This window comes from Zootoca vivipara, chromosome 9 (genome assembly GCF_963506605.1).
Source record: "Zootoca vivipara chromosome 9, rZooViv1.1, whole genome shotgun sequence".
NCBI lineage: Eukaryota > Metazoa > Chordata > Lepidosauria > Squamata > Lacertidae > Zootoca > Zootoca vivipara.
The window spans coordinates 20,627,470-20,640,747 of record NC_083284.1 but is presented as its reverse complement, the minus strand read 5'-3'; the positions used below and the strand labels follow the sequence as shown (position 1 = coordinate 20,640,747).

The 13,278-nt window shown below is 44.7% G+C and overlaps 1 protein-coding gene across 1 annotated transcript; it reads right to left on the bottom strand.

Moving 5' to 3' along the window:
- Positions 1 to 152: 152 nt before the first annotated feature.
- C9H4orf17 (chromosome 9 C4orf17 homolog) lies at positions 153 to 10,079 on the bottom strand. The gene is made up of 8 exons (XM_035112589.2): positions 9,789 to 10,079; positions 8,421 to 8,600; positions 7,966 to 8,033; positions 6,958 to 7,107; positions 5,602 to 5,683; positions 3,202 to 3,373; positions 738 to 769; positions 153 to 487 (listed from the first exon to the last, which is right to left on the bottom strand). The coding sequence occupies exons 1-8, from the start codon at positions 9,934 to 9,936 to the stop codon at positions 282 to 284; spliced, it is 1,038 nt and encodes a 345-aa protein (XP_034968480.1). The 5' UTR covers positions 9,937 to 10,079; the 3' UTR covers positions 153 to 281.
- Positions 10,080 to 13,278: the final 3,199 nt, after the last annotated feature.

Sequence of the window (13,278 nt, the reverse complement as noted above, 5' to 3'; positions counted from 1 at the left end):
CACGATATCTTTTCATATCAATTACAAGACACAATGACATGCACTCTTAAAAACAAAATGTTTATTTAGCATTTTGTTTACCAGTGTTCTAACACTCAGTATTTTGTGTGTATGTGTGTTTAAACTTTACAAATACCTGTTTAGCAGGTAAAACTCTTAAAGTCTAAATGGTGTAGCTATAAACTTTTTCTGACAACAAAAATGACACTGTAGAGCTTTGGGGGAAGTTGTGTGAGATTCACTGTACATGTTATCTTCCAAGAAAAGCATTGTGCTGATTTTCAGATGCTCTGAAATCGGGTCTCACCTCTTGAAGCAGCGTTGTGTCGCTTAGAGTAAGCCTTGTTGTACAGCAACTGGGCGCTGTTTTGGGATAATGCAGGACTGTGGGGGTGACTTTGAAGAACTGTGAGTTTGCTGGGGGAACGCTCTACAGTCTCAGAAGTTGGGATTCGGATTTTCTCTCTTGGGTGTGTACTCTCCCTGCCTGAAAGAGATTGTGAAAATCAAAACTACATTAATGCACTGAGAATGAATGCAATTTTTTTTATCTATGCATCTAATGACAGAGCTGTCCTCATTTATGCCACTATGACAGCAGTTATGTGTGATGCTGCCAAGAGGCAAGATGATGTGGCTTCCTCTCAACTTATTTTAAATACATATGAAATCAGTCGCTTGCAAGCATGGTCTCATTTTTCTGGATAAAAATGTGCAACACATAACTAGCCTCTCACCTTTACTGGATACTGTTCCTCTGCTTGTAAGCCTAAAAAAGAAAAAAAAAAGACTTCTCAGGTTTTTTTATACAGTTTATATACTGTTTCATTACAATGGGTTTTAAGTGGTGCACAGTGAAGACAAAAAGGTAAATATTGGTTAAAAACTACTGTATTTTTTGGACCATAAAACATAAAACGGAAGGGGGGAAGTCGCCGCGTGTTATGGAGCGAATGCCAGAGCCAGAGCCGTGCACAGGCGGGAAACCGGCTCGGGCTGCTTCCATGACAGCGATCAAGGTGAGGAGAGAAGGAAGGGAGCCCTTTCCACCCCTCCTCCCAGCTTCCATCCTTCCTCCCCCCCTCTCTCCCCCTACCTCCCCCCTCTCTCTCACCCCTTCCTTCCCTCATTCCTTCTCTCTTCCTCTCTCTCTTTTTCACCCCTTCCTTCATTGTCTCTCTTTCTATCTCTCACCCCTTCCTTCCTTCCTTCCTTCCCTCCCTCCCTTTTCCAACTTGAATAAAATATGGGGCGGGCAGGTAAGCCCCACCTCACATACCGTATCAGCCTCCCCCCCGCTTCTGCCGCGTTCAGCGAGAAGCGGGGGGAAGCGGAGGGATGCTGCTCGTTCTTCCCCGCCAACCCCCTTCACTCCCCTTCCAGCGCCCCCTCCCAGCCTTTTAGAGGAGGAAAACGGGGGGGGGGGATTTCTTCTTGCTTTCCTCCTCAAAAAACTAGGTGCATGTTATGGTCCGAAAAATACGGTATAATCAGAAATGTCTTTAAATGCCTCCTGAAATTTTAAGAAGTATTCAGCAAGGAGGTGGTCTGTCTAATATCAGCTGGAAGAAAATTCCACAAAATTGGAACAATATTAGGCATAGTATGAGGTACAGTACAATTTTTTTAGGATGGTGGAGGCAGGAGAAAAATCAATGTGCAGATAATCCGGATTTGCACAGAAAGAACACAATGATCCTCTCATTTTAGTGAAAGTATTAAGTCAGGAATTTGTGGCTTCAGCTTTCAACAGGGGCGTAGCAACGGGGGGGCGAAGGGGGCGGGCCACCCCTAGCTCCACTATGTGGGGGGGCAATGCCCCTCCGCACCTCCACCACTGATGCCACCATCAAGAAGAAGCCCTGATGTCCTGGCTGCCCCTCGCCTCGCCCCTCCCAGGATCTGCTGCGGGGGCATCCGCAGCACGCATGCAGCACGCCCCTGCGACAAACCCCGCCCACAAGCAAGCCGCAGAGCAAGGCAGCCCAGCTCCGCAGCCTGCCCAGCAGCCCGCAAAGCAACAGAGCCCCTCGCCCTTCCCAGGATCCACCACGGGGGCGTCCACAGCGCACATGCATCGTACTGTGTTTCGTGACGCACGACCCACAGACGCCCCCATGACAAACCCCGCCCACGAGCAAGCTGCAGCGCAGAGCTCGGCAGTTTGCAAGCAAGCTGCGGAGCGAGGCCACCCTGCTCCGCGGCCCGCCTGCAGGCAGGTGCGGTTTGCCGCAGGGGCGTCCAGAGCACACGTGTGCTGCAGACAACCCCGTCCCCAGAGCTGCCTTTGGGTTTGGCGCCCCGGGTGGCCAAGCGGTTCCGTTCACCACTGGCTTTCAACATTCTTTATTGCCATGACTGTTGCTTAGTTCAGGATCCCAGGAGCAAAGATAAACTAGCATTTATTATAGTTAACAAAATTTGAATGCAACTCGATCGTAGTAAAACCTCTAAGCAGTTCATTTTACAAGAAAAAGAAATATTTCATTTTATAAGAAATAGTAAAATGATCAATAAACACAGTTAAAACAATTAAACATTTTAAAGATGTAGTAACATTAACAGTAAAAAAATGAATTTTTGAAATTCCATCATATTTTTTGTGTGGATTGACTTGCCCCCCCCCCAAAAAAGGTTTTAAACGGGCTGAAAAGAGAATACAGTGAAAAGGCCTGCCTGATCTCAATCGCAAGGGAGTTCCAAAGTAGAGGTGGTGCTGCTGCCAGTAGTAGCCTGAAACAGCATCTCTCATTCAAAGTTTTACTTCTGAATGAAATGCAAAGTTTTACTTCTGAATGAAATGCAATAGAAAGCAGATTTCCTGGATGAATGCACAATTCTGCATGGTTCCCACCAAGATTAATTATCCTCAACTGGCTTTTAAGATATGACCTGAAGTTTTTGGATTATTTCCTGTTAGAACAAAAACTTTGTGAAACAGGCTGGTTTCGTCAGAAGTTATGCTTTGGCCAGTAGCTTACATTAATGGTGTTTGGTGGTTTGGAAATTGCATGGATTTTTCCTTTTCTTTCTCAACCTGCTTTTACTTGTGTAAATTACAAGATCTCAACCTCACCATCCATGGTGAGCAAAAAGGGCTACTTGTGAATAATCCCAGCCCATGCCGCAAACATTGCAAATGACCAACCTGATGGCTTTCCATGTAGCACCATACCTAGGGCAATGCATTATCAATTTTACCTGTGCCGGCTCTCTTCACTTGCTGGTTTATTCTGAAGTGCTCTTTCAGCTTTCAGCATATCTCGTAAACTCAGAGCCTCTGCGTCAGCTTCTTTCACTGCCCTTTTCTGATAATTCAGCAGATCTCGGCTGGTCACGTCGGAACGGATGAAATTGGACACAAACTCCTTCTCTAAAACACCAGGAATATAGATGCAGCTTGTGTTCCAAATGTTGTGGCTTTGCAACTCAAATAGGTACAACATTACCAGGTAGTAATATTAATATAATGGATATGTCAGGGTTTTTTGTGTGCATGGAAAGGCTACTCCCCATTTTCTTTCGATGGCAGAGAAAGGTCAACACAAGCCTATTTCATAGGAAGAACATTCCCAGAAATAGGAGAGGATGGTATGGGCACTGCTGCGTGCATATCTGTGTGTGCACCACAGACTAAACATGCTTTGTGAATAAAGTCTTGTAAATATCCAAGATCTTAATCTTAAGGGTATAACTCTGATGTTTCATCTAATGAAAATAAAATGCATTCCATGTTTTTCTCCAGTCCCCCCCTTTAATATTTCTCAAACAAATCTTAAGTTCTTTAAATATATAACACATACGACGCATGTGAGAAACATACAAGCAGGATTCAGGCACAAGAGCACTTCCCCCTTCTTTGGTTCCCAACACATTTGTTATTAAATCATCACAACAGGGGGAGATGTGTGAAAATTAAATATAATTTAATTTGGGGTTGTTCCGATCAGCTGTCATGTGGCAGCAGCCATTACATCAGGGTGAAACAGGAGGGAAGAGAAGTGGTGCAAGGCTGTTCCAAGAGACCAGCTGCTCTGCAAACCTTTTCTGGCTGAAGAGTGGGATAAAATGCTTTACATAAATAAAGTGCGGGTGCAGGCCAGGGGTGGGGTCATTTTCTTGTCCAAGGCCGGAACCTGAGAATTGTATACCGTGTTTCTCATATTTTAAGGCATCCCTAAAAAATAAGGCATGGCAGGATTTTCCAGACCTGGCGAAATATAAGGCATACCCCGAAAATAAGACATGCTGGTACGGTATGGCAGGGCACGCCGCGCCAAGTCCCGACCCAGCGGGACCCAGCAAGGGCAGCAGTGTGCGCTTTGCCGAGCCCCAACTGAGCGGGAGCTGGCAAAGGCAGCAGCCCGCCGCCGGCTCGGAGCTCGAGCCGGCAAAGGCAGCAGCGGCGCTTTGCCGGCTCGAGCTCCAAGCCGGCGGCGGGCTGCTGCCTTTGCTGGTTTTCGCTCCGTTGGGGGGGGAGCAGGAAGTCGCTCCCAACTTTCCGGATCCCTCCCCGCCGGTCTCCTCCTCCTTCCCGCTGCGCCTCCCCTTTCTGGGTTTCTCGGCGGCACCTCCTTCTCTTCTTCCGACGCTGGCTGGCGGCTTTGTGCTGGAATGCCGCGTGCGCGGCTTTCAGGTACCGGTAGACGGGGACGCGGGTCGGGGGTGGGGATGCACGTGTGAACGCCCTGGGTGAAGGGTCGGAGGCTGCAAGGCAGGGGTACGAACGCAATTCTCACCCGATTCGGTGGAGCTCAGCAAAGCACCGCTGCTGCCTTTGCCGGCTCGAGCTCCAAGCCGGCGGCGGGCTGCTGCCTTTGCCAGCTCCCGCTCAGTCGGGGCTCGGCAAAAAATAAGACGCCCCCGAAAATAAGCCATAGGCTTATTTTCTTGAGTAAAAAAATATATAAGACATGACTTATAATATGAGAAACACGGTAGCCCGCCCTATCATTAGGCGGAGTGAGGCAATCACCTTAGGTGGCAGGATCTGGGGGCTCATTCCCTGTGACCAGAGCGCTTTGGTAATTTCCCCTCACATAAAAGTTTGCTACCAACCTCTAATCTAGTGGGACCTCCTTAGCGTCACTCAGGGGGAGTGGAAGATGCAAGTGTTGAAGAAAGAATCAACTGCTTGCCCAGTCAGCTTCTGTACATGGAAGTGGGGAGAGGATGAATGTAGGTTGCCTTGGGCAGCAAAATGTCTTGGGACAGCTCTGGGCTATATAGAGGTACCTATATTGGTTTGGGCAGGTGTCAGTTCATTTCCTTCCCTCCTGAAACATCCCTAGATATTGTGGGAGCTTTAGAACCTCCTAACATGCCGCAGCTGGCTTAGCTGTGACAACTGGGTAGAGAGATACCTCCTCTGTTATATATTCAGTATCCCTCAAGTATGCAGAAACTCCTACCCTATTTGGGGTTGGCACTTCTAAACCGGTAGGCATTCATCCAATAGTTTGTTATCAAAGGGAATGATAATTGATTTTATATACATAGAGATAGATATACAAAGAGAGGTGTGCTCCCCTGCCCGCCGCATGCAGCCCAAAGTCAGTTGATACTTCAGCTATGGGCAACTATCACATTTTCTCTCCTTACCTCTTAGAGTTGCCTTTGATAACCAGGTTTGGATCTCTGCAAGCGAGTCTGTCTGTAAAATATCACGAAGCCTTTCCAAGATCTAGGAGGAGGACAGATCAGACCAATGAAGCATTGCAGTCAGGGCTGCCGCAATACATTTTGCTGCCTGAAATGGGAAGTGCTGTTGCCGTTAGGTCCTGGCTTGCAGGCTCTCCATCTGGCAGGCCACTGGGGGGGGGGAGATGCTGTGCTAGATGGGCCATTGGCATGATGCAGCAGTGTCTTCTTCTTATGACACCCCCACCCCAATTACTCATACGAAATCCAAATGGGGTGGGAGCTGACTCTTACGTGTAAACATCAACCGTGGGACTGTGTCCTCCACCACACCTGAGGGAACAGGATAGCTCGGAGGGCACCCAACAAGGGGTATGGTACACAACTCACCACGGTGACTGCCTGCCTGCTGCCCCCTGAAACCAATGCAGTGGTGGCAGCACCAATGCTTGGGCAGCAAATGCAACAAATGTTATTAGTATTCAAAGCCCTTACTAGCCCAGGGCCAGTTTACTTGTGGGAATGTCTTACCCCCCTATATGCCCATCAACCACTTTGATCTGCCAAACTGGCACTGTTACAGCCTTTTAAGTGTGAATCTCACCCAAAGGTACACATTTTTGCAAGCATTTTGTATGTTACGTATATGATGCATTTTGTATGTTACGTTCACTGGTGCATGCATTGTTACACACATTTCCTCATAATATATGCATTATTGTACACACAGGGAACCAGGCAGAGGGCCTTCTTGGTAGTGGCACCTGTGGAACGCCCTCCCACCAGATGTCAAAGAGAAAAACTACTACTGTACCAGACTTTTAGAAGACATCTGAAGGCAGCCCTGTTTAGGGAAGCTTTTAATGTTTAATAGATTATTGCATTTTAATGTTTTGCTTGAAGCCGCCCAGAGTGGCTGGGGAAACTCAGCCAGATGGATGGGGTATAAATAATAAATTATTATTATATTATTACACCATTTGGCTGAAGACCTGAATCACAAAATTTGGATAATTTTGAAAGTAGCTGTATTTCGGCATTGGCTTTGTGAAGAGTTCTGTAAAACTCAGCAGCTTGCAACATCAAAACCTCAGAAATGGCCTCCTCTCTCTTATACGGGCCATCATTGCCACCTTTTCAACAGAATGGTGGTTTTCAAACTGGCAGTGCAATCCTATGCATATTTACGCAGAAGTGAATTGAATGCAACTTACCCCCTAGTAAACATGTATAGTATTGCAACCTAAATGTACTAAATGACACCCTCCTATTTCTATCAGTTAAAGCAGACATAATCACTTAATGATGGTATCTTACTTTTATTTCCTGTTCCAGGTAAGTAGGGGCATAATTCATATTCTCGATGATGTCTGGCCTAAAGTGCGTACCCGGGGCAGGTAATAGAGGGTGCTCTGGAGGAATCCTACTTTGTGGATTGTCTGCAAAGTATTTCCTCAAAGGATCGTCCTGATGATAAAGCAGAATTTAAAGAGACAAATACTGACAGCCCACGACCCCCAAAAACCCACCACCCAACTTTCTTTACTGCCTTGCTTTCGATCACCTCCAATACACCTGGACTAATCATTACGTTGTGTAGTGGAGGAATGGTGAACCTGTGGCTTCCCAAATGTTATTGGATTTAGCATAGCTGATGATTGGGGTGATGGGAGCTGGACCCTACGTCTGTATGGCCCATCTCTGCTTCAGTATAAGGGTAAGGCTGTGGTTGCAATGGCTCTCTTGCTATTGTCCTCTCTAGAAAACTGATGGGGTTTTGCACCTTGAACCCTTTAAATGCCTGTTGGGCATCTGGATCCTACAGGATTCCTGATCACCTGAAAAAGATGAACAAACTCCCATTCTTGAACCCTTTTCAGGTGTTCAGTATACACAGGTGCTGAATCCATGTATAGAATGGGTATAGTAAACTCTGCCTCCAGCCAATGCACATTCATGTGAATGTCTGCAAATGCCCTTCTCTATACCAGTAGAAGCAGAGAGCTTTACATGATCACAAGAATAGAGGTGTCTGCCTGTAAAGCTGTGTACACAGATGGACTCTCGCTTTGTTCAGGCAAAGTTAGGGCTTGAGGTAACTGTTCAAAGACACCACCTTCAAATTTATCACCTGTCCTGCACCAGCAGGTTCCCGGGCAGGTTAGAACAATTTAAAATTCAGAATTAAAAACAATTAAAACAGATTACAGCCCCAGAAATAAGGTAAACCCGAAATCATGAATGGAGTGTTCTGCAAGAGTGCAGATGCTCCGAGAAGTCTTGATGGTTTCAATTACAAACACCAGCAGTAGTTTGGCTCGTTACCCTTCTCTTTAAAAGTGGGGTGTTTCCTGTTCTTTGCTTGAGCTCTGCAATTTCATCTCTCATAAGCTCTGAAATGCAATAGAGGGATTTTTCATGAGTTTCCATGTTAAGATTATAGAGGATTAAAGCCTGGTGAGACCTCTTGAAAAATACAGGAATTCAATGTAACATGGGAGGGCAGAGGATGCCTCCAATGCAGGATACCGTGGTGGTTTTTGTGTCAACCAAACTTTTGCAAAGAATTTACAGACCAGTACGGTACATTCATCAGCAACTCAATCTAGTAGAGGGTCCACTTTGAGGAGGGGGTAATAAAGGCAGAGCCATAGCTGCGGGTGGGCTAGCCAAGCTTTTTGCCCCAGATGAAGCCTCCAGAGGGGTGCCATTGAGGCTCTCAAATTGTGGTTTTGAAGTAGACATCCTATCTCTTTGTGGTAGCAACCAGGGGTACTTACGTCCAACATTCGCTCTAAGTGGAGCTTGTACCAGGCTTGGCAGGGTATTGTTGGGAAAAGAACTGCCAGAAGGCATTGCAGTGTTACTGAGAAGATGAGCATGTTCTGTGCTTGAGTCAACGAAGCGTCCTTCATTGTATCCTCGGTCTTTCACAACACAGACAGGTGCATCATTTAGTCCTGGGCGGGGAAAGAATGCATTTTATAATTTCCTAATTGTGCAGTTGGTTTTGGTGCAAGGATACACGGAAATGGGGGGGGTCTCAAATAGGGATAGTGGAGAATTTTGATCCTTTTTGTAGGCAAATCTATCAACGCCGCACATTTTAAAGCAATGTCAGAATTGAAACAGCCATTCTTCAAGCACAAATCTGAATTTTGCGATGCAGTGCTCCAACTCAATGGCGTTTGCAAAAAATGCAAAAGTGGGCATAAAAATGGAGATAGAAAAATGCATTATATTAGGGCGGGAATTGTACATTACAAAACTGCATGTTACTCAAATCTGCATACAAGAATGGGGATAATTGGGAAATTGCACTAAAATGCTGGTGGTTTTCTTATGAGGGATTTTTGAAAAACATCAAATTGCTGCAGAAATGTGGAGAATGGAATTTAATACTGGACAAACTAGAAACAGAGAACCAAAACTAACAGATCCTTCCATCTCTAGTCCCAAACTAGAGTATTATAGTTTCCTAGGGCTGGTTCACATATGCATGTATGTTTGATTATACAACACTTAGCTCCTACATGAATATACCTGTGAATGAGTCAATCCATGTTTGTTTGTTTTTTTTGTTCCAAAGCTTTGATTTCATTCACAGCATAGTTTTATGGAGACGGTTCACACACAAGGCTTGACAGCCATCAGCTGATGCAGATTTATGTCGGAACCAACACTAGGTGATTCAGAATTGCATGCAGCGTTAGCCCCAGATGTTTGCTGCCTGAAGTGAAGAACAAAATGGTGTCCCCTCCCCGGTCCATGTACAGGAGTTGGCTGCAATGGCTGTTGAATCTTACTCCAAACTAGCAGCAGGCTTTATGGGGGGGGCAGAGTTCTGCCCTTCAAAAAAAGAGGAACATGCATTTTAAAAACCCCTGTATTTAGGCTGCATTCAGATGTGGTGATTTTGGTATTAATTTTCCTAGTTTTAATGCTCACACTTCTGTCCCAATTTCTAATATTCCTTTTACACTGTGGTATCTGTAGCGTTATGGAACCGTGGCTTCTTGAGCAATATGCTGCTATGTCGTGCTAAATTTTAGACACATAGAAAGAGCTGCAATATGCCAGGATACCACCTTAGATTTCATCACATGAGCAGCTGTGGTGCAATCATGAAACTTCCAGGGGGAGTTTACCTCTAATGTGGCACACTGTCTTTGGGTGTGGAGAGTGTCTGCAAACTAAGTAACTTGTTTTCCCAGAAGAGCCCTCATTTGCCGCCTGCCGCGTGGTTCCCAAGGGGATCAGCTGAGGGTCAGGTTGTGGTCTAAAATTGATATTCATCTTAATGGGTTTCTATTTTCTTCGCCGCTATTCTGGGTACCACAGCCTGTAGCAGCATCTCATCCAGAGAGCCCTAATGAGGGAAGAAGAGAGGAGACAACACACATGGACCTAAGGGACACATTTTGCTCTTCTGTGCGGAACATAAAATATTTGTCAGTTAACTGACCGGGCAAAGCAGTTTTTGCCCTGCGATATCAAGTTTTCATCTCAGCCATTCTGAGGCCTTCAGACCTTTCAACTTGTACTTTGCTCTCTTTCTCCTCGCTGGCTTCTCTCTTCCCTGAACATCTCCTCAAAAGCCAAGCAATGGGGCCACCAAGCCTTCATTGGGAATCTAAGAATCTTTTCCCTCCAGAGTTCTGTATACATTCCCTTCTTTTATGACATCTTTCAGCCCCATACAAGCGTAAAGCAAGCATGTGATTTCTTGCTTACAGTAAAGTGAGCCTGTGAAGCTGAACAGCTCTATAAATGAATACATTTCCTGTGGTGAGTGAGGAATTATAACAGTGTTTATCACAGAATCAATACAGTAAAGTAAGCAAGACCCCGTGTGATAATTCCTTATTTGGGATTGCAAAGATGTTTATTTATATAGATATTCAGCCTGCACAGGATCATCAAATGGATATCAAACAAAAAACCATTCCTAAATAAGGAATGTGGTTTACCATAGGATTGATGTCAAGCACATAACTCAGGAAAATATAGAGACAACAGACTGGCTATAAAGTCTGGTGTGTTTCCACAGTTTTTTCTGTGTCCATTAACTATTAGCTTGAAGGTACCATGTGTGACAGTTCCTTTTGCCCAAAACAAGCATTGGGACAGATATAATTCTATACATTTCAGTTTCAAAGTTGAGCACCACCACCAAGAAGGCTCTTTCTGGCATCACAACATAACAAATTTTGGCAAGTCATGGTACAACGGACACACACAAAAAGTACAAAAGGGGATGCATATTTGCAAAAATATTGAATGTGCTAGGTGCACATTTAGAAATAATTTTTATGATTTAAATGGAAAACAATACAATTCACCTGTGTGCCTGCTCAGTCTGCTGTGCAGGTGTCAATTGTTGATGGACAACTTCAAAGCCTCCCCTGTTTGTTCTTCCTTCGGGTTATTTATCTTTAAACTGGAATTGAGCTTCAGACAGAGGATGCCTTCAAAAAGAAGCCTGCCCTCTGAGTCGCAGCTCTTCAAACAGGACTGTCCTGCATACACCTGTTAACCCTACTTTTTGGCAGTTCTGTGTTTGATAGGGGGAATTCCTGAAATTTCCGCCACATTTCACAGATCTGCTCTTGTTTAATCTCTTGGGAAAGCACTCATTTCGGGGCTCTGCATTAGATACAGGGCATACAAATGATTGCCATAGGAAACCTATTCCAATGTAGCCCAAAGTGCCACTAGATGGTGCTCTTTCATTCCCTGCAACATTTTACAGGTTGAACATTTCACCACTCTTGTAGCCTCGTAAGACCAGTTTTCTCACAGGTACGGTAGGTACCAGCTTTATTAACACGCAGCTCTGAAATTTTCGATCCCCTCCAAACATATGCCACGGTTTTGTGCTGGTTTGGTCCATTTTGTGCTGTGAACCCCACATTTTGAGCTGCCCCCAGACTGAATAACCGATAACAGCAATCCAGGGTTACAAAACAACACCCTCCAAAAGCCAACCTTGTCTGATCCCTTCCAAAGTTTTGTGCCGTTTGAAGCTTTCTCTGCCCACTGAATGATCCTGATTGCAATGTCCTGTCCTGGCTTCTTAAGTGGAGCATATTAGTAGCAACCTCCAGGCATCGCTGAACTACAGTTCCCAAAACTCCCATCGTCCTTGAGCACTGGTCATGCTGGCTGGCTAATTAGAGTTGGAATCCAACAACATCTGGAGGTTAGCCACCCCCTGCATTATGTTAACCATGTGATTAGCAATCACATCTTGGGTTTTAAAAATGAATAAATACCAGTTTAAGGGGTTGGGAGTGTTTGGTCACAGACCCACAGTGAATAGGGATGGGAGATGTAATTCTTCCCTACTAACTTGGTGAAACACACCCCAACACCACCAAAGAGCAGTTAGCAGTGGGAAAACATGCATTAACACCCTTGGCTTTCTTTATGAGACTGGTAAAATGTTGATTATGGCCTCGATTTACATTTATTACTGCCATTATAAGAGGAGCAAAAAGAGGAGATGACAATGCAGTCTTCTGGTGTTTTAGGGCTGATCCCAATATAGAGTATCTTTCTCTCTGTAGGAGTAACAAAATAAAAAAATTCCTTCCGGCAGCACCTTAGAGACAAACTAAGTTTGTCATTGGCAATGACAAACTTAGTTGGTCTCTAAGGTGCTGCTGGAAGGAATTTTTTTATTTTCTTTTGACTACGTCAGACCAACACGGGTACCTACCTGTCTCTGTAGGAGTGTTTTGGAATTCCTGTAGATGCAGTGTGTAAAAAATAAAAAAGCACAATTTAAAAATGAACGCCCTCCCATCAAAGAGATAAATAACTACCTGACATTTAGAAGACATCTGAAGGCAGCCCTGTTCAGGGAAGTTTTTAATGTGTGACATTTTAATGTATTTTAAATTTTTGTTGGAAGCCGCCCAGAGTGGCTGGGGAAACCCAGCCAGATGAGTGGGGTACAAATGATAAATTATTATTATTAATTATTATTATCATTATTATAGCAAAGTTCCACGAGCCGAATCAGAGTATGCCCACGCATCTGTCCTGATACATGGATTCTCCACTCCCAATAGTAGGAAAAGGTAACATTAGGAGGAGTTCCATTGCCTTCATTCAAAGTGCTAAGATTCATAGGCCAACTGGATAGGATAGCTTATTTTAGAGACATGTGATTACTTAGAAATCCAAACACAACCCTGGCAAGTGTTGATCTGAGCTAAGTTTCCAGCCAAATAGTCTCCTATGTGGAATCCAAGGATACTATATGCACCCTTTCATTTATTTATTCAGAATGGTTTTAGTGACACTTTTTATTAAAATCACAAAGCTATGTACAATATTTAAAAAAAACCAAAAGTACAGTGAAACTGGGACATATTTAGTCATGATCACAAAAACAATAAACCACAGCAACAAATGAAGAACACACTTCACCCACCCTGAAGGCTTATTCCTTGGCAGAACTGAGTGCGGGAACCTATTCCAGTTTGTGCTTGCTGCAAGGTTAATTATTGCCAGCATGAAATGTGTCCAGGCATGGGGTTGCATCCAATGCTGGAACAGGGAGATCAATGGACATGGCTAAGTTAGGTTCCTTGGTTTCAGTGGGTCTCCCCTGAGCAGAAATTATTTGGC